Source organism: Molossus molossus, unplaced genomic scaffold (genome assembly GCF_014108415.1).
Source record: "Molossus molossus isolate mMolMol1 unplaced genomic scaffold, mMolMol1.p scaffold_m16_p_1, whole genome shotgun sequence".
Classification (NCBI taxonomy): Eukaryota; Metazoa; Chordata; class Mammalia; order Chiroptera; family Molossidae; genus Molossus; species Molossus molossus.
Window position 1 is genome coordinate 195,226,801 of NW_023425344.1, and position 25,775 is coordinate 195,252,575.

At 42.8% G+C, this 25,775-nt stretch overlaps 1 protein-coding gene across 2 annotated transcripts in view; it reads left to right on the top strand.

Annotated features, from left to right (window-relative positions):
* LOC118634185 (myocardial zonula adherens protein) overlaps positions 1–24,857 on the top strand; it is a 96,937-nt gene extending 72,080 nt beyond the window's left edge. The window contains exons 12-14 of one of the 2 annotated variants that reach the window (XM_036268536.1): positions 14,931–15,031; positions 20,052–20,141; positions 23,937–24,857. In XM_036268536.1, the coding sequence (XP_036124429.1) occupies positions 14,931–15,031; positions 20,052–20,141; positions 23,937–24,033 (288 nt within the window). In that variant the 3' untranslated portion in view covers positions 24,034–24,857. The remainder of the gene's footprint in view (positions 1–14,930; positions 15,032–20,051; positions 20,142–23,936) is intronic. The other variant, XM_036268545.1, reaches the window with a different exon arrangement.
* The last annotated feature ends 918 nt before the right edge of the window (positions 24,858–25,775 follow it).

Sequence of the window (25,775 nt, forward strand, 5' to 3'; positions counted from 1 at the left end):
TCGCCACTTAATTAAAAATATGGCCATTTCCTGGCCTTATAAAATTGATTGAAGGTTAACTGCCAACACTGAAAATGAGGTTCTGACAGCTAGTTTTTCTTTGCCACCTGGCTCTCCTCATTCTAGCCTGCTGCTCACTTCTAATTCGGGCTCTCATTTTTCTTGTTCGAGAATTTTCTTAGCACGTCTGATAAGCTTTTGATTGATGCTGATACTTGCCCGCATTTGTGTAGTGCTTCATAATGTGTGGAGTCTTTTCACATGCATTCTTCACATGATGCTCTCAGCGACTTTAAGAAAGGCCAGACAAGGAGGATTCTCTTTGCATTAAGCAGTTTTTGAAAAGGAGGCACAGAGAGCCGGTGGCTGTGCTCAGGACCACCCAGCACAGTGAGCGCGGCCGGGCCCAGAGACGACTCCTCAGTCATCGCTGAAACTGAGTCAACATCGTTTTTTTTGTTTGTTTTTTATCCACACCCGAGGACATTTTTCCATTTTTTGTTCAGATAGAGTGGGAGGGGGAGAGAGAGAGAGAGAAACATCGACGTGAAAAGGACACATCAAGTGGCTGCCACCCGCACGACCCAACCAGAGCCAGGGACAAACTGCAACCAAGGTACATGCCCCCAGCGGGAACCGAACCGGGATCTCTCTGGACCGCAGGCCAACACTCCAACCACTGAGCCAAACTGGCCAGACCTAGTCAACATGTTTTAGCGGTGACTTTATTTCACCAGAAAATTGAAAGCGCTTTAGTTTTCCTGACTTTTTGAAAGTCATTTTGGGGGTTTTGTGTAGGTTCCACAGAAGGAAATTATGGAATTGGGAGAACCTTAAGGGCTTAGGTATTAACAGAAGGAGAAGCCAAATCTGTTTGCTCTGGAGAGTGTTTATTAAGGGCTTGGCATTGAGCCTCTCCCTCTGAGCCTCCACGAATCTTCCGCGGAGAGGAGGTTGAAGAAAGGGGCCGGGAAGAAGCAACCTTTTTTAAGCTCCTAGTACTTGTTGGGCACAGATATTCTTTTCTGTATTCTTTGTATAACATCGAAGTTAAGAGTGAAATCAGATATCTGCTTCTTAAGCTGGGTGATGCTGGGGAAGTTCCTTACAAAAGGAGGATTTAACTGCACCTGCGTGTGTGACCATGTGGTGAGACTGCACAGGGAGCCTGGCATCATGTGCGACTTCGCAGTGTTCTCTCTCTATTGAGAGGATGCCCAATGGGTTAGATTACATCCCCCATCTTATAGCTGGGGATTGAGGGTCAGGCACTAAGGAACGTGCCCGGTGTGGTGGCAGCGATGGGTAAGCCTGGATTCAAAGCCCGAGCTCTTGAGCACCACGTTTGTCGGAGTGGTGAGCTGGGTCTTCGTTTACTCTGTTTTTGAGGGACTGCCTACAAAAGTCACAACCAGAAGTCCCTTGTTGCCCATGGGGTCCTGGTAGCAGGTTCAAAGCCCAAGAATCTCAGTTCCCTGATGGCTGCATAAACAGATACGCGCCCGGTGCCATTCCAGCTTCTTCCCCTCAGTTGCTGGGCCAGCTCCAGCCCTGAGAACGGATGTTTCTGTTGTGAAGAGTGTCCTCTGAAGGCGCAGCTCCCCGTGCTGGAATCACAGCATGCCCATGGGAGTCAGAGAGTGGCTTCGCAGGGCAAACTCCTGGGTCTAGGGAGAGGGTGTCTATAGGAGAGTGGAGGGAGATGCTGGCAGGAGAGACAGAGGTGACCCGAGACAGTGCCCCCCGCTCCTCTCCCTGGTGGGCTACGCAACCAGCTCTCCTGCTGGTAGATTATGAATTGTCCTGGGGATACAGTGCATGGACAAAGGCTGTACACATATTTGTGTTTTGCTTGATGCTTGATTTTCTTTTTTTAAAAAAATATGTTTTTATTGATTTTTTAGAGAGACAAGAAGGGAAAGAGAGAGAGAAACATCAATGTGAGAGAGAAACATCGATTGGCTGCCTCCTGCACGCCCCCTACTGGAGATGGAGCCTGCTACTCAGGCATGTGTCCTGCCCGGGAACTGAACCGCGACCTGTCAGTTCATGGGAGGACGCTCAATCCAGTGAGCCACACCGACAGGGCGAATGCTTGATTTCTTAAACTCCTCTCCTTTCCTAGTTTGGGTTGCCCAGACCCTGAGATGTGGATATCAGTGCACACAGTTTATTTGGGAGGTGCCCCCCGGAAGCCCTGGTGAGGGAGTGGGGCAGTGGACAGGGAGGGGCCAGAAGCCAGTACCGTACAGGGCGCCTTACTGAGGAGGTACCACTGCGGGGTCTCCTGGAGGGCTGTGCAACTGGCTCTGAGCTGGAGCGTTGACCTGCTAACTCCCGTGGGCCATTGGTTGAGGCCTGTGTGTGTGGGGGAGGGGGGGCAGTTCTGCCCTGGGCAGAGCGGATGGACTCCAGTGGTCAGAGGAAGCCCGCAGGCAAAGAGGCACAATGGTGTGGCAGGAAACGGTGTGTCCAGAGGGTTGGGTGGGGCCAGCAGTGCCTGCTGTGTACACCTAATAAGTAAGTCTTTGAACACCAATTTTTCTTGAGCATTTAAAGGTAGGTTATACATTTGATAGATTAAATTCTGTTAACCTACTTAAATTCCACTACAAAGTTAGTATGGCTAATTCCTTTTAACCACTTCAAATAGCCACCTTAAACAGTAGATAAAATGTGTACGAATAAGTTAATGACAAAATTGAATGATATAATTACACTTTAACCTACTCTAAAATATTAAATATCACAAGTCTAATGTATTTCTTCATTTTTTCTGTTCTTATTTTTTCTATCTTCCAAAAGCTATTGTTTTACTTATTTCAGTGTTTTCTTAGACTTCACATCATTTTGGCACTTCCCAGACAGGAGCAGTGAACTTTCAGATCCAAAGGAGATAGAATTCCCTTTCTGAATAGCTAAGGTGAGAGGATGTGGTAGGGACCCTGCTGAATCTTGGGTCACAGGACTGTATCTTCAGGGTCCCTTGTCATTGTGATGCATTATTAGAAACAGATACATTCCTTATTAATATTTCACCATACTTAGTTGGACCATGTAGAGATTTCATCTCCTAGGACGTGAGAGATGGAGTTGGAGTACTTGGTTTTCTTCTGTAGGCCGTGTGACTGGTTATCGCGTTACAGACACACGGCTGGCTACTGTTTCCTTGCTCATGGCGTGTGACCACTAATGCCGGTGAATTGCTTTCTACCGATTGTATGGCTGCCGAGGCCGACCAGTCTTTCCATGGGCCCTAAAGTCCTGGGACAACTTGATTTACAATTAATTCCTATTTAACACAGAAATTTTATAAACACTCGTTATAATGAATACTCTGTAAAAGAAACTACATTGCCTTAACCCAGTTTTTAAAATTCAATTCAAATTCTCACATCTTATACTCACCCTTCTTTTCTATTAAAACTATATTTTTGTACACTTTATATTAACTTTCCTTTTGAGTGACGTGTGAGCACAAGGCATTTCTCAGACTTTCCTTATTTTCATAGTAATGATTTCCTTGTCCTCCTCCTGCTTTGTTGCTCCAGTGGTCACCTTTCAGCCGGGGAGAGTTCTGCGCTTTAACCGCTTTGCCCAGGCAGCAGGCTTCCTGATGCTCTTGGAGTCATTCTTGATGCTCGGCAGCAACAAAGTGTTCCAGACCCATCTTTGCTTCTGTACTGTTCCAAGACAGAATGTTCAGAGAGATCTGAAACAGCACCATTGGCATCATTATGGTTTAAGTCAGAGCAGGTTCATTTTACTGGAGAACTACATTGAAGACTGGACCTGAGAATTGGTAGTGGGCTATGCCAATATTTGTAGTGACCGAATTGGGGAAAATATGTGTCTTTCTAAGATCACGAGGTCCCATCAATGTTCTCCAAATTTATCTAATTATATTGCTTTACAATACAAGGTTCTGTTGGCCTCTAAGAATTTCTATTATGTGACCTATTCTAATGCCAGTAATTTTTATACCGTGACTTTCCATCCCCTGACTTAAACCATAATGATGCCAATGGTGCTGTTTCAGATCTCTTTGAAAAGTGTTGGTGAACAGATCTGGCAACCTCTTATATTCCATCGTATTAATAAAGTAGCTACTTCCTTTTAAGGGCCTAGTTGCCGAGTCTGGAGCCACGCCGCCCGAGTTCAAATCTCAGCTCTGCTTACTAAGTGTGTGATCTTGAGCAAATCACTTAACCTTAGTTTGCTCATCTGTGAATGGAATCCTCTCCACAGAGTTGTTACAAAGATTAAATTAGTTAATACTAAGTGATTAGAAAAGTATATGTGTTTACCTTTTCTTCAGTTGTCTATGTGTCATTGCTATGTATTTCCTCCTCCTTCTCGTCTTCTTTTAAATAGAGAAAGATGGATAATTTTGGTCCCTGAATTCATCATTTGTTCTTATTGATGCTTAAACTCATTTGATTTTGCAATCCCCACCCCCACCAGATCCCCAAAAGTTTGTTTAGCCCATCAGACTGTGTTTTCATCAACTGATTCAAACCATCCTGATAGAAAAATATGCCTATTCTTTTTTCTTTTTCTCCTCACAAATTTTTATTCACTTACCTCCTGAAGAACTATCTTATCTCCTCTTTTTGATATCGAAGATGTTCTTAAAATAGAATCCCAGCATGTATCTTCAGAAGGTTGATACGCTTTCTGAAATTCTGCACAAATCCCATTTTATCCTTTTCTGCTGAAAATCTTACACATACAGCTAAATTTAAAAGTCAGAGGGAAGGATTCAAGTGTCTTGGTTTGGTCCATCCTGCATTTAATGTGTATTGTGTGGTCCATAAACCTCTCGACATGTCTGTTATGCATTTCTGGGACTCTTACTAATTTCCCTGTGTGATAGTGGGCAGCAGCCCCTGGCACCAGGGCTGCACGTACGCACTTTATTGAGCACACGTTCTTGTGTAAGTGCGTGAGCTACAGCTCCACCGCTCGTGTTCGGGCCTGAGGGAGTGTGTGTGTGAGGGGGTGGCTGCCATACATTTGTGACATGATTTCCCCCAAACTGCCAAAAGGTGCCATACCGTGTCCTTCCTTCCTGGAAGGCACACGGCCTCCGGAGCCACTGGGTGGTACGCATTTCACATCTAAACACCAGGGGGTGGTATTTGAAAGCAGGAAAACCCTGAAACTTGATTCTCAACCTTGAAGGCAACGTCTTACAGCGTGCAGGCCAGGGTAGGGTCCGAACTGCTCTTTGCGGCTCTTTGTGGGTCCGGCTTAGTCATATTCTGCAAGACTGGGAGCGATAGTCTTTGTTGGCCTGTATTGAGTCCTGTCCATTTTATTTTTTATGAAGTTCTGAAATCTGTCCCTCCCTTTCTAACTTTTCTTGTACTACCCATGTTCAGACTCTTATCATCTTTAATTTTTTTCCTTGTCAACTCTATTGTATATTATTCTATGTAAATAAACTGCATCTATTTAAAATAGATAGTGATAGATGTTAACCAGACTTATTGTGGTGATCATTTAGCAATATATACACATATCAAATCATTATGTTGTATATCAGAAACTATACTTCAATAAGAAAATAATGTGTGCAATTCGATGGGTTTTATACTTGTGACACCACAGTCAAGATACAGAACATGTCCATCACTCCGCACGGACTCTGTTTCCTCGGCAATGCTTTCCAGGCCACCACTTTTTATTTTCAAGGAGGGGCCACTTTTATCACTGTGACCTGTTTGCATTTTATGTAAGTGGAATCATACAGTACGTATTCTTTTGTGTCTAGCTTCTTTTACTCGGCATAATGATTTAAATATAATGATTTGAGATGTATTGCAGAGTGGCTTTCCACTGCATGAATATATCACAGTTTATCTGTCCATACACTTGTTGATCAACACTTGACTTGTTTCCAGTGTGGGTCTATTTTGAATAAAGCTGCTATGAACATTACTGTACAGGTCATTGAGTGGACATATTTTATTCCTCTTGTGTAAATTCCTAGGTCGAATAGCTGCATTTTAGATGCATGTTTAACTTTTAAAGAAACTGTCAACCAGTTTGGTAAAGGGTTGTGATATTTTGTGTTCCCACCAGCAGTTAGTGTATTCCAGCTTGTCCACATCCTCATCCTGCCTTAGTGTTGTCAGTCTTTTTGATTTAGCCATTTTAGAGGTTACATGGTGGTGTCTCACTGTGATTTTTATTTGCATATTGTGGTCACTAGTGATACTGTTCTTTGAAGTGTCTGTTCGAACCTTTTGCCCAATGTTTTATTGAGTTTTTAATTTTCTTATTACTGAGCTAAGTGTACTTCGTATATTCTGGATGCCAGTTCTTTGTCAGATATATGTACTGTGAACATTCTCTCTCATTCCCTTTGCTTTTTCACTTTCTTGATATATTTAGAAGGTATTTTTATTTAGGTTTTTGTTTTTCATAAAGTTCAATTTATCATTGTTTTCTTTTATGGTTTATGCTTTTTGCATCCTAAGGAATCTTTGCCTACTACAAGGTCACAGAGATTTTTCTCCTATGATTTGCTCTAAAAATCTTAAGTTTTTGCTTTTACCTTTAGATCTATGATCCTTTGGGAGTTCATTGTTGTGTTTTGTATGAAGTAACGATTGATGATTTTTTTCCCCACATAGATACTCAACTGTTTCCTTGCAGTATCTCTTTAATTCTGGATATTGATCATGTGTGCCATCCTCCCTCCCTTACTCCTCCCCCTTCGTTGATCAGTCTAGCTAGGGACTTACCAATTTTGTTGATATTAAAAAAATTAAAATGGCTTTTGGTTTTATTGATTTTTCTCTATTGTCTGTTTTCTATTTTATTGTTTTACTCTGACATTCAGTATTCCTTCCATTCTAATTATTTTGGTATTACTTTGCTCTTCTTTTTCTAGCTTCTTGAGGTGGACCATAGGTCACTGATTATAGACCTTTCTTCTTTTTTAATACAAGCCTTTAAAGCTATAAATATTCCTGTAAGCTCTGCTTCGTCTGCATCCCACAGGCTTTGATATGATGTATTTTCATTATCATCCAGTTCAGAATATGTTCTAATTTCCTTTGAGAGTCTTCCTTCACTTATGGATTATTTACAAGTGTGTTGTTTAACTTCCAACTATTGGAGGTGTTTTGTTTTTTTTTAAGATATCTTATAGGTTTTGATTTCTAATTTAATTGTTATGGTCAGAGAACATACTTTGTATGGTTTTAATTCTTTTAAATTTATTGAGACCTGTTTTATGGCTCAGCATATGGTTTCTCTTGGTTAAATATTGTGAAAGTGTATGTATCCTGCTGTTTTTGTATGTTCTATAAATATCAATTAGATTTAGGTGGTTAATAATAGTGTTCAGATTATGTTTTCCTGGTTTTTATATAATTATTCTATCAATTGCTGAGAGGGGTGCTGAAGTCCATTACAATGATTTTAGACTGTCTCTTTCTTTAATTCTGTTATTTTTGACATCATATATGTAGCTCCGTTAACAGGTAGATGCACATCTTTTATTGTTATGTCTTGGTGATGAATTATCCTGTTCATTATTATGAATGTTGGTCACTACATTTGTTCATACTATTTGTCTTGAAGTCCATTTTATCTGATATTAATATAGCCACTCCTGCCTTCTTATGTTTAGTGTTTGCATGGTATATATTTTCTATCCACTTATTTTTAACTGATATGCCTCTATATATATTTTTTATCTTTATTGTTGAATGTATTACAGATGTTCCTTATTTTTCCCCCATTGACCCCCTCCTCCCCACTCCCACCCCCCTCCTGCCTTTCCTCACACTGTTGTCTGTGTCCATTGGTTATGCATATGTGCATATAAGTTCTTTGGTTTATTTCTTCCCACACCCAACCCCCTTCCCTTTGAGGTTTGTCAGTCTAGCAACCAAGTTGTACTTCTTAATCCCGTCACCTTTTTCACTCATCCCCCCAACCCCCCCTCCCATCTGGTAACCAACAGAATGTTCCCTATATCTAGGAGAATGTTTCTGTTCTGCTTGTTCATTTTGTTTGTAGATTCCATTGTCAATAGATATCTATTCAGTGCCATTTTGTTTGTTCATATTTTTTATCTTTTTCTTCAAGAAGACCCTTCAACATTTCATATAATAATGGTTTGGTGGTGATGAACGCCTTTAACTTTTTCTTGTCTGGGAAACTCATTATGTGGCCATCGATTCTAAATGACAGCTTTGCAAGAGAGAGTAATCTTGGTTGTAGATTCTTGCTTTTCATCACTCTGAATATTTCTTCTGAGAAATCAGCTGACAGTCTTATGGGAACTCCCTTGTAGGTAACTAACTGCTTTTCTCTTGCTACTTTTAAGATTCTCTCTTTGTCTTGAACCTTTTGCATTTTGATGATGATGTGTCTTGGTGTGGGCCTCTTGGGGTTCATCTTGTTTGGGACTCTCTGTGCTTCCTGGAATTGTATGTCTATTTCCTTCACCAAGTTAGAGAAGTTTTCTGACATTATTGTTTCAAATAGGTGTTCGATTTTTTCTGTCTCTTCTCCTTCTGGCACCCCCAAGATGCCACTATTGGCACGTTTGAAGTTGTCCCAGAGGCTCCTTACATTATCCTCATTTTTTTGGCTTCTTTTTTCTATTCTGATTGGGTGTTTTTTGCTTTCTTATATTCCAAATTGATGGTTTGCTTCTTGGCTTTACCTACTCTACTATTGAATCTGTGTAAATTATTCTTTATTTCAGTTAGTGCATCCTTCATTTTTGACTGCTCCTTTTTTATGCTCTTGAGGCCCTCACTAAGTTCACTGAGGTTCTCACTAAGTTCATTGAGTATCCTTATAAGCAGTGTTTTGAACTCAGCATCTGTTAGGTTGCTTATCTCCATTTCACTTAGTTCTTTTCCTGGGGTTTTGTTCTGTTCTTTCCTTTGGAACCTGTTTCTTTGTCTCCTCAGTTTGGCTGCCTCCCTGTGTTTGTTTCTATGTGTTAACAAGAGGTATGGGGCTAGCTGATACTGGATGCTGCTTTTTTGAAAGAATTTAGGAAAACCTGAAGCAGGATCCAAGACAGGCCAATCCTATGGTTAAGCAACTGGCAACAGCTTGGGTGGGCCTGAAAGTTGGGTGGGGCGGGGCCTTAGTGAATCACCAGGGTGGAGCAACCAGTGTGAGCCAGGTTGCTGGAGTCCCAGATATGGTGGGTATCTGCCACCCCAGAGAAAGGCTCATCAAAGGAACAAAGGCCTCTGACAGCACATCTGTCCAGGAGAAAGCCCCCTCCCCAGCCCTCGCTCCAGTGCCAAACAGCCCAGTTCTTCCCTATATGTCTCTGGTGCCCCTCCAGCTGCCTCCCCTCCAAGCTTAGAGGAAGTGAGTCCAATAAGTCCATGCGCGGGCCCTTTAAGAGGAGCTGGCTGGTATACTTCTATATTCAAAGTGCATCTCTTACAGACAATATGATGTTGGGTCTTGCTTTTTTTAAAAAAAAAATTCTAATAGTCTCTGTGTTTTCATTGGAGTATATAGTCCTTTGACATTTAATTATTATTATTTTTAAAAGATATATATATTTATTTTTTTAATCTTCACCTGAGGATATTTTTTCCATTGATTTTTCAGATAGAGTAGGAGGGAGGTGGGGGGGGGGGGGAGAGAGAAAGACAGTGCACGCGCACACGCGCAAGAAACATTGACGTGTCACACGTCGACTGGTTGCCTCCCGCACGACCCCTACCAGGGCCAGGGACTAACCACAACCAAGGTAGGTGCCCTTGACCGAAATCGAACCTGAGACTCTTTGGTATGAGGCCTGACGCTCTAACCACTGAGCCAAACCAGCCAGGGCATTGATGTTTAATTATTATGATATGGTTGAATTTAGAGCTACCATTTTCTTATTTGTTTTATATTCCCTTTGTTTTGTTTATTTTGTTTTGTTCTGTTTCCCCTTTCCTTTGGACCACTTAAATATTTTTTTAGAATTCCATTTAAATTTATCAATTGGAATTTTGCTGTGTGTCCTTTTTCTAATAGTGATTGCTCTAGGTATTAAAATATACATCATTAAATGTTCACAGTCTACTTAGCGGTAATATTGTACCACTTCATGTAAAATGTAAAAATCTTGCCATGATATAGGTCTATTTACCCCTTCCCTTGCTGTTAGGATTATTATATGTGTTGTATCTATATACATTATAAACCCACAATACATTGTTATAATTTTTGCTTTAAAAATCATATGTATTTTAAAGAGAAAATATAATGCAACCATTAAAATGTTTACAATAGGAAATGCTTATAAATGAAAAGAACAAAGTACAAAAGTATTTATAATATAATTTAATTACATATGAGAGAATGGGGAATAATAAAAGCCCAAAAGGAAATACACCAAATATTAAATGCAATTTTCTTTGGGGAAAAGAAAAAGAAAATTGAGTCTTTCATATTTACGCATAGACTGTTTATTTCTGATGTTCATTCATTCCTGAACATCTGAGTTTCTCTCTGAAAGCATCTCTCTTCCACCTAAAGAACTTTCATTTAACATTTCATGTAGTGAGGGTCAGATGGTGACACATGCACTTAATTTCTCTTACCTGAAGGGAAGGTCTTTATTTCACCATCATTACTGAAACATATAGAGTTCTAGGCTGACAGTTGCTTTCTCTTGGTGTTCATTGTCTGCTGGCTTCCATGTTTTGATGAGAAATCTGTGGTAATTATGATGATTATTCACCTACACAGATTCTTTCATGATTTTTCTGTAGTCTTTTCATATGACTATGATGTGGCAAGGTGTGTATCTCTTTGAATTTATCCTGTTTGGGATTTTCTGAACTTCTTGAATTTGTAAGTTTATGTCTTTCACCAAATTTGGGAAGTTTTTAGTCATTATTTCTTTGACTATTTTTTTCTGCTCTAGTTTCTCTTTTCTTCTGTGATTCCAGTGTTAGGCTTTTAGAAATTGCCCCACAGTTCTGTGAAGTTCCATTTATTATTTTCAATCTTTTCCTTTTTTATCTTATTTTGATTAAATTGTTTCTATTAATGTGTCTTCAAGTTTACTGACTTCTTCCTTTGTTATCACCATTCTTTTCTTAAGCCAATCCAGTGATTTTTTTTTTTATTGATTTTTAGAGAGAGAGGAAGGGAGAGAAAGATAGAAACATCGATGAGAGAGAACATCGATTGGCTGCCTCCTGCATGCCCCCTACTGGGGGATCGGGCCCACAACCTGGGCATGTGCCCTGACCAGGAATCGAACCAGTGACCTCTTGGTGCATGAGTCGACACTCAACCACGGAGCCACACTGGCCAGGCCAATCCAGTGATTTTTTTAAAAAAAAATTTCAGGCATTGTATTTTTCTGTTCTGAAATTTCCATTTATTTCTTTTTTATGTTTTCTATTTCTTTCTATTGATTTTCTAAACTACTTCATTAGTTACAAGCATATTTTTCCTTTACCTCATTAGGTATGGTTATAATGGCTGTTTAAAGTCCTTGTCTGCAAATTCCAATATCTGAGTCATCTCAGGATTGGCATCTGTTGATTCTCTTTTCCCTTGGAAATGGGTCACATTTTTCTAACTCTTCTATGTCAGGTAATTTTGGATTATAATTTGGAGATTGTAAATGTTTTCTTGTGGAGACTTTGGATTCTGTTTTATTGTTCCAAGAAGTGTTGAGATTTTTGTTTCAAAAGGCTATATTTGGTTATACCACCCCCACCCCACCCCACCCATGCCTGTGGAGGGTGATGACTCAGATCTCAGGTCAGTTCTTTAAGCTTTGGCTATAAACTTGTTTTCCTGTGCCCCACACATGCATGGTTCAGGGGTCTTCCAGAGCCGAGCCGAGTCTTTATGCAGAATTTAGGGTTTCTGACTTCTTTCTCTCCTTCGGGCTCCCCCCCTACTTCTGGTAGCCCTGCTTATCCTGACTCTTTCCCCTGGTTTGTTCTACCAGAAAGATTATCTTTCCATTGAATTTTTACTGTATCTGTGCTGCCACCACCATGATTGTACTGCTCTCGGGCGAAGCTGCAAACAAATGAATCACGGAGAAGCCATTCTATACTTGTCATTTGTTCCAAGTTTTACCTGCCTCTAAAACGTGCCTGTCCTTGTTCAGTCTCCAGAGACTTCATAGCTGTTTTTTGTCTTTGTTCAGAGTTTATAGTTATTCTTGCAAGAGGGTTTGTTTGTTAAGTGCTAACTCCTCTATACTAGAAGTGCAGCTCGCTCTCTCTGTTAACTGGAAGGTTTTAATGACCTCTTTGACTTATCTTCCTGCCTGCAGTTTTGTTTCCTTTCAGTACAATCTTTACTTGGGAGCCCAAGTGATTGAAATAAAATCCGTTGTTGACCTCGGCCTCATAGGATTGGGTGTAACGTGCTTGTAATGGCCCTCATAGCCCTTCGTGACTAATTCCTGCCCCCGTGTACTGCAGTTAGGTGCCTTTTCTCAACCCGGTGTGTTGCCCCAATTCTGGAATACTCATCCCTTTTGTTTCTTTTACTTTGTTTCCCTTGCCCAACTCCCATTTACAAGTCAGTTTGTCTCCTCATCTTGAGTTAGCCATCTCCCCTGAATTCCTCCTTAATATTCTGCGGGTCCCGTTGGCACGGACTCAGCTTGGTTGGGTTATTTTCTGCTTAGTTATCTGTAGTCCCATAAGGTGGAGCTCTTCAAGGGTTGCCAACCATGTTGATTTCTTTTAACTGCTACCTCCCCTCACCTGTTTTTATATATTGCCTGTTACATAGTAGATACGAAGTTTTTTCACTGATTGCATTAAATTTGTATACGTTTTTGGTTTCAGTGCTTTAGTGTCTGATGTGTATATATAGAGTTCCTATGAAATAGAACAAAGGATTTGGGGTTACCTGTCCACTCTTCACGATGGACCAGTTGGCACACATTGGCTAACCTTGTCTGTTATGCTCCCTAACTGTAGGTGCTCGCCCCAGCATTCTGTGAAATCCTAATGATTAAAGTTTGCACTGAGAAGCGTAAAGGTGATAGGATTGCTGGAACTTGTTAACGGGCAGGCCTCCTCTCTGTCTTTCTTTTTCCTTATGAATATAAGAATCCAGGGAAGGTGTGTGTGTGTGTGTATATGTGTGTGTGTGTGTGTGTGTGTGTGAGAGAGAGAGAGAGAGAGAGAGAGAGAGAGAGAGGGAGGGGGGTACCCTTGGCAGTATGCCAGCACCATTCTCCCAGACTGAGTGTCAGCGGATAGATTCGGAGCCTATGGATCCGTCATGGCTTGTCAGCTGCTAGGGAATCTGGAATGGATTCTCTTCCTTTACGCCATTTCCCATTTATTAGAAAGAATTCGTAGTTTTTTATATCCTGCAGAACACGAGTTTGTACCGAGCTGCTGCTCTGCTCCGGTGGCGCCCATTCAGAGCAGGAGGTACTGAGCTGTAACCCACATTCTTTCTCTCCAACAAATGAGCCTCTGTTTCCGTGGAACTTTTAAACTTCGGTGTGCTATCTTGTGCCTTAGAATAGAGCCTCAGCTCCAGCTCCAATTTAAAGAGAAGAAAAGATAGATGCTGTAATATTTTTCTAGTTATGCAAATAATATGCTCACTGTAAAAGCATTTACCCATTTTTTTTTTTTGCAATTTTTATTAATTTATTTTTGTTACAGATATCCCCCCCCCCCCAGCATTATACATGCATATAAATTCTTTGGTTTATCTCATCCATCCACCTCTCCTCCACTCCACTCCTCTGAAGTTTTTCTATGTCTCTGGGTCTATTTTGTTCACCAGCTTATTTTGTTCATTATATTCCACAAATAAGTGAGATCATCTGGTATTTGTCTTTCTCTGATTGGCTTACATCGCTTAGCATCATGCTCTCCAGGTCCCTCCATGTTGTCTCAAAGGATAAGAGATCTCTCTTTCTTACAGCTGTGTAGTGTTCCATTGGTATTTACACATTTTTTATTCAATAAATATCTATCTTGCATCTCTTATATGCCACACTCTGAGGATATAACCAGTAAGATAGATATGGTCATTGCCTCATGGAAATTTAGTCTAGCATTATAGAAAAATATAGAGAACTTAAATAAACATCCAAAAATCAAAATATACAGACCACTGTTAACCTCTTTCTGAAATTATTTGTATATGTTTTTGCCCTTTAGATTTTAGCCACCATCACTTCGTCTGTTATTCCAATAGCCTCAACCTTTTGCTCCTTTGTCCCTCATTTCCCTCATGGGACAGATTTCCAAGTCCCGAGCACGTGATCATCAGCCGACGTAATGTTTGGCCCTGGCCTGAAAAAAAAATAATTAGAATGCTAATTTTAATCCCAAAGAGCTTGTTCTATTTTATATGTTTGAGATTCTGAATTTTCCACACCTATGAAATACTAATTATTAAGTTATAGAGGTATTTCCCATTAAATTAAATTAATAGACTTACTCATTTTATAGTTTAATAAGGGAGTATTAAAAGCTGAGCTGTACCTTATTTATAATCACAAAAAATGCATTAAATATCTAAATTCCCATCAATAAGAGACTAGTTAAAGAAATTATGTACATCTATACAATGGAATGCCATGAATGCATTAAAAGAGCTTGTTGACATAAAAAGAAAACTAGTAAATGTGGAAAGGTATTCACAACAAATTGTTAAGTGAAAAACAGATTTATGTATAGATCAGTATATTTTGTTTGTTTCCATTTATGTAAAATTGGATACATATGTATGTACATGCACAGAAAGCTATCTGGAAGAATTCAGTCAATGTATTTCTTCAATTCTTACTGTGTGAGAGGTGCCCCACAAATACATTGTGATGGATGTCCATGTCGTGGGGGAAAGTCCGCTCGTAGATGTAAACTGTATCATGCATATTTGTGGAGGAACATATTGGCTTTACTCAAAATACTTTTTTTCTTCATCCCTAGAATAATGAACTGCAAAGCAAGCTGGATTATTTAATAGAAACCCAGCCCAAGACTGAAGTGGAAACCAGAGAGATTGGAGTGGGCTGTGATCTCCTACCCAGGTATTTAGGAATTTCCTGTTTTTCTGATTCAAATTCTTCTCTGACTTAAGAAAATACTTTCCTGGGCTGTTATAATGAGAACTGCATTCTTTCTATCAAAAATATTTCTGCGAAGATAAGTGGTGGCTGCTGAAGCATCTGACTGGTTTCTGTGGGAGCGGGGGCATTGTACAGGGGGGAGGGTATAGAGAACGGGAGTCTGGGAAGCCCTTCGGAGAGAGAGAGACTGGCCCTATCAGTCAGTGAGTGCTTCCTCCCTCCCTCCCTCCCTTCCCTCCCTTCCCTCCCTCCCTCCCTCCCTTCCTTCCTTCCTTCCTTCCTTTCTTCCTTCCTTCCTTCCACAGACATATCTTTTTAATTTTTTTCCTTTTTTCTTTATTAATTTTAGAGAGAGAGGAAGGGAGAGGGAGAGATAGAAACATTGATGAGAGAGAACATCTATTGGCCACCTCCTGCATGCCCCTCACTGGGGATCGGGCCCACAACCTGGGCATGTGCCCTGACCAGGAATCAAACTGGTAACCTCTTGGTGCATGGGTCGATGCTCAACCACTGAGCCACCCCAGCCGGGCCACAGACATCTCTTGAGTACCTTTCCTGTGCCAGACAGTTATAACATGGAGAAGAATGAGATTTAGTTCCTGTCCCAGAGAGCCGTCTGGAAGGGGAGCAGATATTTGGCAATCATTTATAACAGTGTGAGAGGGACCTGTGAGGTGCTTCTGTTATACAGAGGAGGGACAGTCTAAACCTTGAACAAAGTTCATCTGTTCCTAGTACCATAACGGAGTATTGTCAAGCACCGAATCTGAAAAATAAACGATGTGCTTTAGTCGTGAGCAGATATACCGTAGCTATAGCCTGCTGCATTCCATTTCATTTCTGGGCTTGAGCACCGCCAGGCTCTGGTAAGCTCCACACGCCCACGCCTGAGTCTCTCCCTAGTAAGATTCGAGCCTGGGAACCAGTAACACTGTTTCTAGGTGCTCAAACCTGTGCTTGGCCCAAAGAGGACATATAACAAGTTTGTAAGAAAGATGCTGATGACGTGTGGCTTGTGATTTAGGTAACCAAAGTCACATTGTTCTCATTTCCATTGCTTGCTTTCTGGTAAAACAAGGCAATTTTGTCATTCTGATATGATTAATAGAAAATGTTAAAAAACAGAAATGCATTTTTAAAAAAGGGGGGAGGGAAGAATATGTAAATAGACTCCAGGTCTCATCCATGTGGGGCACAAAGTACATGATAAAAATATTCCCCAAAATGCCCTGGCTGGGTAGCTCAAGAACATCATACGGATACACCAAGGTTGCAGGTTCGATCCCCACTAAGGGCACATATACGAATCAACCGATGAATGCATGAATAAGTGGAAAAACAAATTGATCTCTTTCCCTCTCTAAATTCAATAAAATAATTTAAAAATTAAAAAACCTAGCCAGAAAGAATGATTGATCATATCCAGGGACTCCTTTTGAAATATAAATAGGCCATTTCCCTCCTTTTTATTTTTTAAGAACCAAGTGGCTTAGTCCACTCTAATTGCCCACATAATAAATCTTGTTTGGCTCGGACGGGTACAAAACTGTGTCTGAAACCAATCAGTTGTTTGTTTTCTAATTCCCACATTTTGGCTTAAAACACGCTTTTCAATTTGTGTGCCGGAGGATAGCCTGAAGCAAACTTTCATGGTGAAGTTATGAAACCACAGAGCGGTTTTCATAATGGAAGTGCTGACAGACCCGTAACTTATGGCCACGGTGAACTTGGAAGCCACTTCGGTATCTAGAAGCAGCCTTTCCATAAACGTAGCATTTGCTCTCCCCCAGGGTCCATCTTAGCACTTTAACTACCTGGGTCAATCAGCGGAGGAAATGAAAACTACAAACCCACGTTTCCGAACAGGCGGAGTGCTTTTCGTGCGTTTCCGCACAGATATTTATTAAGTGCCTACTATGTGGCAGGCGCCTTGCCAGTGCGGGTGGTGAGGGCCTCGGGGTCTTGGGAGAAAATTTGGGGCAGTGGTTTCCCACCTGTGCTTCTTGGAACCCCTGCACTCTGTGCCAGGGCTCTGGGGCAAGGATGTAAGTGAGGAGCTGGACGGTGGGGACCCCCAGCACCACCACCATCACCGGAAGAAAACAATCTGAGAAAACCCAGCTTTCAGTGGATTTTATATAATAGAGTCCAAGTGAGATTTTGTTTGAATAAAGAGTTCTATGGCCAAAACAAATCAGAAGTCCCATATTTAGCTTAATCCCCGTTTTATTTATTTATTTTTATTTATCTTCAGACAGAGTGGGAGGGGGAGAGAGAGAGAGAAAGATCGATGTGAGAGAGACACATCGAGTGGCTGCCGGTACCTACAGGTGGGACGAACTGCAACCGAGGCACGTGCCCTTGGCCGGAATCGAACCCGGGTCTGTTTGGTCCACAGGCCGACACTCTAACCGCTGAGCCAAACTGGCCAGGGCTTAATCCCCATATTTTGTAGATACCAACACTGAAGCCCAGACAGATAAAGTGATTAACTGGAAGCCACACAGCCAGGATTAGAACTAGGCCTTCTGAGTCCTGGTGTGGTGCGTTTGTGGTTTTAAAATAATAAATAGAGTCACTAAATTGTGTTGTGTATGTTCTAACAAAATTCCCAGTTCTGTTTCTGTTTTGTTTTATCCTCACCCGAGGACATTTTTCCATTTTCTGTTCAGACAGAGTGGGAGGGAGAGAGAGGAAGAGAGAGAGAGAGAGAAACATCGATGTGAAAGGGACACATCGAGTGGCTGCCACCCGCACAACCAACCAGGGCCGGGGACAAACTGCAACCGAGGTACGTGCCCTTAGCGGGAACCGAATCCGGGTCTCTCTGGTCCACAGGCCGACGCTCTAACCACTGAGCCAAACTGGCCAGGGCGCAATTATTACTCTTAACTATGTAAAAACTCTTACTTTCCATGTAAGACACTGTATCAAATATAAATGAATTTGTGTGTGCTAATACAATTTAACGTAATTTTTATTGGTGGTTATTAGTGATTTTCTTAATAGTTTAATCAAGTGTGTAGTGCCTTAGTATGTATTGAGCCCTTCAATTAAACTATCAGTGGCCTGGTATGCCCGGCCGGTCTGGCTCAGTGGATTGAACGTTGTCCCATGGACTGCGAGGTCCCGTTCGATTCCCAATCAGGGCACATGCCCGAGTTGTGGGCTCGATCCCCAGTAGGGTGTTTCTCTCTCACATCGATGTTTCTATCTTTCTCTCCCTTCCTCTCTCTCTAGAAAATTAATGAAAACATTAACAACAACAAAGAAAACTATCAGTGGTCTGAAACCCTCTAGACAGGCCCAGTGGTTGATGAGCTCTCTGTCAGCTGAGACATCAGAGTGGTCCCAGTGTGATCCAGTCGACAGGCACAAGGTCTCATTGTAGTGTAGCCGGCACCTACGACTCGTTTCTCCTTAGACCTACAAGGGTTTACACTGTGCTACGACTAATAGCATCTGTCTGTTAGAGCTGTTCTGTATTTATGTACTGCTGAAAATAGAATTGACATCATAGAGCCGTCTATGCCTCTTTTATTAGCCCCAGCTCCTCATTTTCCCTGTCCCTGCCAACACTGGGTAGCCTGTGGACAGGGACCCTAGGCTGCCACCCCCTGGTCTAGCATTTATTCATGTTCAATAAACATTTGTTGGCTGAATGAATGAAAGATACACACCAAGTGGGGCTTAGGCAGCTGATCTGTATTATAATAGGATTTATTTAATAAAGGACTTGGAAAAACATTTCTTGCTCACATTTTACATCTTTGTATTTATTATCTCTCTCCCTCTATAGAATGTAAGCTTCATGAGGGCAGGGATTTTCATCCATTTGACTGATTGCTATCTCTCTGGACTTACTTAGAATAGTACTTCGCTATAATGGTCACTTAATATTTGTTGACCGGAGCCATTCCTCTGTAGCATTTGATAGTTCTTCTTACATAGAAGAATGTCTGTTTCTTATCCTTGTAGGACTTTTCTCTCTTGGTTCACTCCTGCCTCCCTGGCCTGTCTTTCATATATATATATATATATTTTTTTTTTTTTCATTTTTTTGTTCAGATAAAGTGGGAGGGAGAGAGAGAGAGAGAAAGAGAGAGAGAGAGAGAGAGATCCATGTGAAGGGACACATCGAGTGGTTGCCACCTGCATGACCCAACCAGGGCCGGGGACAAACTGCAACCAAGGTATGTGCCCTTAGCAGGAACCGAACCTGGGTCTCTCGGGACCGCAGGCTGACACTCTAACCGCTGAGCCAAACCGGCCAGGGCTGTCCTTCATATTTTTGATGCCTCCTCTTTTTCCTCTAAGATCTCACTGTGGGAACTCCTCATGGTTCTACCCCGGTCATAGCACTTTCTACAAAGATGGCATCCAAGCTCAGAGCCTAACCCTGGCCTCCCTGTGGCTGAGTCATCAAGCAGCTGACTCCCTCTGTCTGCATCAAGTCCTCATTTCCGGCTGCCGGCTGGGCACGCCAGCTGCTGTCTGCTCCATCCTCATGCCCAGCGGATGCACCACCGAGCCAGTCGTTCTGTCCGTCGAAGTCATTTTCTCTTAGTAGTAGTTGAACACTGGCTGGAAGTTAGATCTGGGTTTGGGTCCTGGATCTGCCTCTTTCTCCATCTGCAGCATTGGTTGGGTAAATTCCTAACCTCTTTGCAAGTCAGTTTCCTCACCTAGAATAGCGAGATTTTGATAATAATTCCCCCAGAAGCTTGCTGAAATGAGGTGACAGATATAATGTCCCCAGTGCAGTGACCACATTTTCATATTTTTCTTTTGCTGCCACTGGTTTCCCGGTGACCTAAACTCAGTAAACTGCAGTCCCTTTGAGACCTGATCGTCTGCTCCTGACTCACTCACCCATACTGTGCTGTTTGTCCCTTCATAACTCAGTTCCCACTGCCACCAACCTCATGAGCCTAGACAGTCACCTGTAATCTGATCAGTGCCATCTCTCTGCCTCCAGGTTCTGCTCTCCAGATCCTTCTCCTCCCCGGCCTGATCTCTGTGTTACACCGATTCCTAGAGAGCAAGGAGAAGGGGCAGAAGTGAGAAGGTACTCACTGTGATTTCAGGGGCTCTTAACCTCCTGTTTATAAAATAAAAGATTGAACAGCTTTATTTGAAAGGTTTAATGTATGTTAATTAAAGCCACTGGGAACAATTTCAGGTCAGCTAACCTCAGGTCCCAGAGAAGAGTGGAAACAAACAAACAAACAAACAAAAAGAAAAGAAAGAAAAGAGGCTTCTTTCTCCTGCTCCAAGTAAAACCTGGCTTCCAGCAAACTCATAAATTATGTCTTAATAGGTACAATTTAATGAAAGATATTCCCTGTGGTCATGAGTGCCGAGCACACAGTAAGCACTTTAAAATGCCTACATTTTCAAATTTTTGTTGTAGAGCCCAGAACACAAAGTCGCTTTTGTCAAAGCTTTAGTTGCTGATTCTGCTATCATTTCCCCCAGGGGAACTGCCTCTTTATGGATTTATAAAAGGTTAACAATAGCCTTAATGTGTTAAAGAAAATGGTCGAATTTCAATTATATGTTTGAAAACTTATTTGTGTTCTTGAAATCTTATTGTTTCCTAGTGATCAACCAAATAAAATACCTCACCTCTTTTTGGTTGGGATATAAGAGCCTGTTTTTGAAACCCAGAAGGTCCACCTTTATAAATATTTCTGCACTTTATGGGCTTTTAGGATATTGTCCCCAGAGACCATTTCTGTTATGTGGAATTTTCACAGTAGTTGGCAGAAATTGCCATCTGGCTTTTACCCCTGGCACTCGACGGAACTGCCTGGGGAGGTCACGGAGGAGCCTGCTTTGGCAGGGCCTGTGGCCTCCCGCCTGTGGCAGGTGGCTGACCGCTTCTCGACACCCTTCTTCTCTGGTTTCCTGTCTTCTGGATGTGGATGGAGAGCTCGGTGCCTGGCCTGAGTGAGCTTCTGGGGTCAGGAAGGCGAATGAGATAGTTTCCGCCCTCCCAGAAGTTACACCCAGAAGAAATGTGAACCATGCATAGACCAGTAGGTGCAGTGAGGTGCTTCCAGGGGCGTGTCAGGAGCCTGTGTGACAGTCACCTCAAGATGTTAGGGGGGGTAAGGTGGAGGAGGGCCTGGAAAGGACACATCGAATCAATTGGGGGAGAGACATGTGAAGTCTAATAGACCCCATTAAGAAGCTGTCTCCCTACTACCCTTTAGTTGAAAATCAGTGCAGGGTAATGAGAGGTGTCAGTGGTGGGAAAGTTGAGCAAGAGGGAACCTTTGGGAAGCAGGAAATTGAGCAGCTCCGCTCAAGGAAACTATGTAAATAAAGAAAGGAAGGTTCATTTCTATCACTAGTGTGGGAGTCAGGGAAATTGTCACATTGGAGGTGATGCTTGGTTTGAGTCTTGAAATATAGGCAGGGATTCATCAGATCGATTGGAGTAGGGACGCCTTCGAGGTGGCGCGGGCAGCATAGCTTGGCAGAGAGGCGGGCACAGTGCGGTGATGATGAGACTCCAGTGTCAGTTTGCAAGGCCAGCCAGGAGACAGAGCAGGAGATGGCAGAGGAGATGGACCTCTAGACCAGACAGAGGACTTGGACGTCACCCAGGAAGTGATAGGGAGAGTTTGGAGAGTTTTAAGAACAGTAACGTCCTCTGATGGTCTTTCCAGGAAGATGTCCTTGACAGCGAAATGGATAGTGAATTCGGGGAGGGGGAAGACTTTGCCAGCACTGGAGTCAGGGAGACCCTTTAGGATACCACCCTAGTATTCAAAGATAAATTATGAGGGCCTGAACTAAGAGTGCCTGACTGAATAGAGAAGAGAGATGACAAAAGAGTACGTTAGGAGGTAGATTCCATACTACTTGGTGAACAATTGGACATGGGAAGTTAGGGGAAAGGGAGTTGGGTCTTATATCTTATATATACAATGGGTCATTGCAACAGTCGGGATAAGGAATGTAGCTGCTCTAACAGCCCAGAGATCTTGGGGGCTGAGCACAGTAAAGATTGATTTCTCACCACAATCCAGGGAGGTTGGCATGGGCCTTGCTCCACACAGTCATTCAGGAACCCAGGAATCTCAGATCTAGCGACTCTGCCTGGGTTTTGGAGTCCTCTTGGGCCCTCCACTGTATCCTCTGTGCAAAAGGAAAGAGAAATCATAGAGAATTACGTAGAAGGTTTCTGCAGGCTAAACCTGGAAGTAATATACAGTTGACTATTAAATAATATAAGAATTAGGGGCACCAACCCCCACACAGTCAAAAATCTGAGTATAACAAGCAGGTCCTCAGTATACACGGATTTCCAATTGCAGGCTGAAAATACCATTGACCCTTGAAGAACATGGGTTTGAACTGTGTGGGTCCAGTTATATGCAGATTTTAAAACCTGTGTATTGTCCAGCCGATCTGGCTGGTGTGGCTCAGTGGTTGAGCATCTACCCATGTTAGAATTCATTCTTGTGATCACCTCTTTTCTTTACTGATTTTTAGAGAGAGAGGAAGGGAAAGAGAGATAGAAACATCGATGAGAGAGAACATCAATTGGCCACCTCCTATATGCTCCCCACTGGGGATTTAGCCCACAACCTGGGCATGTGCCCTGACCAGGAATCAAACCCATGAGTTCTTGGTGCATGAGTCAATGCTCAACCACTGAGCCACACTGGCCGGGCACGATCACCTCTTAAATAGCAAGTCTTCTAACCTTCTGCCTCCAGACTGACCCCTCAGTAGTCAGCTCTCAGCAGTACCAAGGTATCTTGCTAGAATTAAAAATATGAGCATATCCTTTTCCCCCACCCCCTAAAAGCTTTTAGTGACTTCCTGTCCCCTCTGAACTCCTTAGCAGAGCACAAAGGGCCCTTCTCCACTGTGTCTCATCTTCCTCCGCTTTCCATCATGGAGTCTTTGCTCCAGTTGAACCGAGCGTGTCTCCTTTCCACACCTGCAGCCTTTGGTTCACCCCTCTTTGCCTGGGCACATACTGTTTCTTTTGCCTGGATTCCCAACTCCTCCTTGCTCACTTGAGGAATGCCTAAGAATCCTTCAAGATTCACCCTCCCTGTGCGAATTTCCAGATGCCCTCCTGCTTGTTCTGCACTCAGTTTGCCCATAATATATTTATTGTATTTCTCAGGGTCCTAGCTGGAAGGGAATATTGAAGAGATTTAAATGAAGGGACCATTTGTAAAGATTTGGGCAGCTTTATGGGACATAAACAAGGGACAGTGGCAGGGTCTGGACCTGAAGAAGCAGGGGTGAAAGCCAGCGGAGGTGGCAGAAGGCAGGGCTGAATGGTGGCTTAGCCAGAGGAGTATGGCCAACTGCAAGCTGCCACCTGGCTGGGAGGGAACAAATGTCCTGATGTCTCGGTCCTTCTGTTTCCTCATCTCCGCTACCATGTTCTGATTGGTCCAAACCAACCGGGAGCTAAAGGGCGAGGGAGTCCATTGATGCGGACCCAGGCGTCCAGGGCTCAGAGTGAGGTGGAAGAGGGGGAGTAGATCTGAAGGCCAGTGGAGACTATCCAGCACAGCCCTTTATGTCTGTATTGTAGTAGTGCCCAACGCATCACATTAAAATTATTTATGACCATCTCTTTCCCACCAAATTATGAGTTCCTTCAACGCATGCTTTATATTTTCCTGAATCATCGATGCCTTGCACGTGCTAAACCTTTAAAATTTGCTACAAATAATGGTCCCTTTTGTAACATTTAAATGAAATATTCCACTGCATTATTACAGTCTATTTTTAAGTGTTGAAAAGCCATTTCCTACGGTGGACTTACCCAAGGGCATGGAGAGTTCTGTTTCGTCTTCCTGACCAGGCTTTTCTCGTTTCTCAGCGAAACAAATCGGACCCGTGAAGTTGCGATGCCGTCCAGGAACTATGCCCCGTACGCACGCGTCCTGGAGCTGACCATGAAGAAATCCCTGACCTAGGCACTCCGACACCTGAACTCTGCAGATGGACAAAGGCCCTGGAACCCGGCAGCTTGACGTCTGATAGGGTGACTGTTGCTTCTTCATACACCCAGCCTAAGCCAGAGTGGAAATTGCTGCAGTTCTGATCCATTTCATAAAACGTGAAGGAAAAGTGGAGGGAGGGGGAGGGCAGGAAAAAGTTTACAAGGTCACATTTCAAACACCAAACCAGACTATTCCGCTGTACTGGGCCATTGTTAGTTTTCCATGTCTCCACTGAAGTCCTGTCCGGAGAATTCCCTCACAATTTATTTTGTTTTACTAGACTTCAGTGGGGAGGAAAAAGGGCATTCATTTGAAATTTCATGTTGTTCACACCAGGACCATTTGTTACCGCATGAAAGTTTTGTTTACCCGTAAAAGTATTAGAGGCAGTATTTCTCTGGTACAGAGAAGCCTGCCCACCAGAGCAGGGCACCGGGGACACGTGACCCTGGGAGGGAGGGAGTCCCAGGGCAGGCGCTGTCTCCACTGGGTGCGGGGGTTGGGTGCAGCCTCGGGAGATGGTCCTCAGGTCCTCGTGTGGGCAGACATGCTTCGCTCCGGTGCTGATCCCCTGGTTCAACCTGTGCTTGTGCCTCTGGGGAGCCAGCAAATCACTATATTTATTCGACCTGTGATTTTTTTTCTTTCTTTCTCACTTTAACTGAAAGAGAATTTTGTATGTTGTCAAAATTTAATCATTTCATGTTTTCAGTATTGATTGGTGTTTTTGTTAAACGAATGAGTAATTGGTAATGATTTGTTCGTGCATGCTCTACTTTGATATTATAATAACCCGTGTCACATCTGTTTAATAAATGCCATATATTTTGTTCTATATGTTGTCTGTGTTTCACCCATGAGCATGTGCAGGGGTAGAGAGTGGAACGGACTCTGGGGTGAGAGTCAAGGTCAGGGCAGGGTGAGCTTTCAATCAGTGTAATCCATAGAAGCATTTATAAACCACAAGATAGGGTGTGTGTGTTTAAACTCTGAAACTTAACTAGTTAACGCCCCTTCTGAAAAGAATAAGATACATACATCATTATAAAATACAAAAATAGTTTTTACTTAAAAAAAATCACCCTCCTTTTTGCCCAGTCCCCCTCTGCCCTGCTTCAAAAACAAAAACAGAAAGAAATAAAGCAAAGTGACTCAGTCGGGTAGACCCCTGTGAGTCAGGATGGAGTAAAAAGGAAAAATGTGCATTTTGAAGCCAAACTTGTGATTAAATTATGATTGTAGGACCTTGGGCAAGTCATCAAAGCTCTCTGAACGTCAGCTCCACCTTCTGCGAGCCTGGGCTGTCACACCTACGCGGGAGGCAGCGAGGCGAGCGCCCAGTGCGGTGTTCACGCAGCTCTGCTGCCTCTGGCTCCTCTCACTCCTGGGGGTTCTAGCGGTGGGACACCACGCCCTGGGCACATCCTGACAAGGGAGCATCTCGGACAAACACAGTCCTGGGGAACGGGAGAGAAGCTGCACCCGGAGTGGCGGAGTGGTGGAGCGCCCTGGCGCCCCTGGGCCCCCGGAGGAGCTGGTGGAAGCCGAGGCTAAATGAAACGCAGCGGCATGGAGAACGTCATCCCCAGGGGAGCAAGGCAGACGCGAGCACTGCTCTGTGAGCATCCCCACGTTCCCTCCTCTCTCGTTTTTCTAAAACAAGAAAAAAAAAAAAGAAAAATTTAGCGGGTAATTTTACATTCAGAGAATACCAC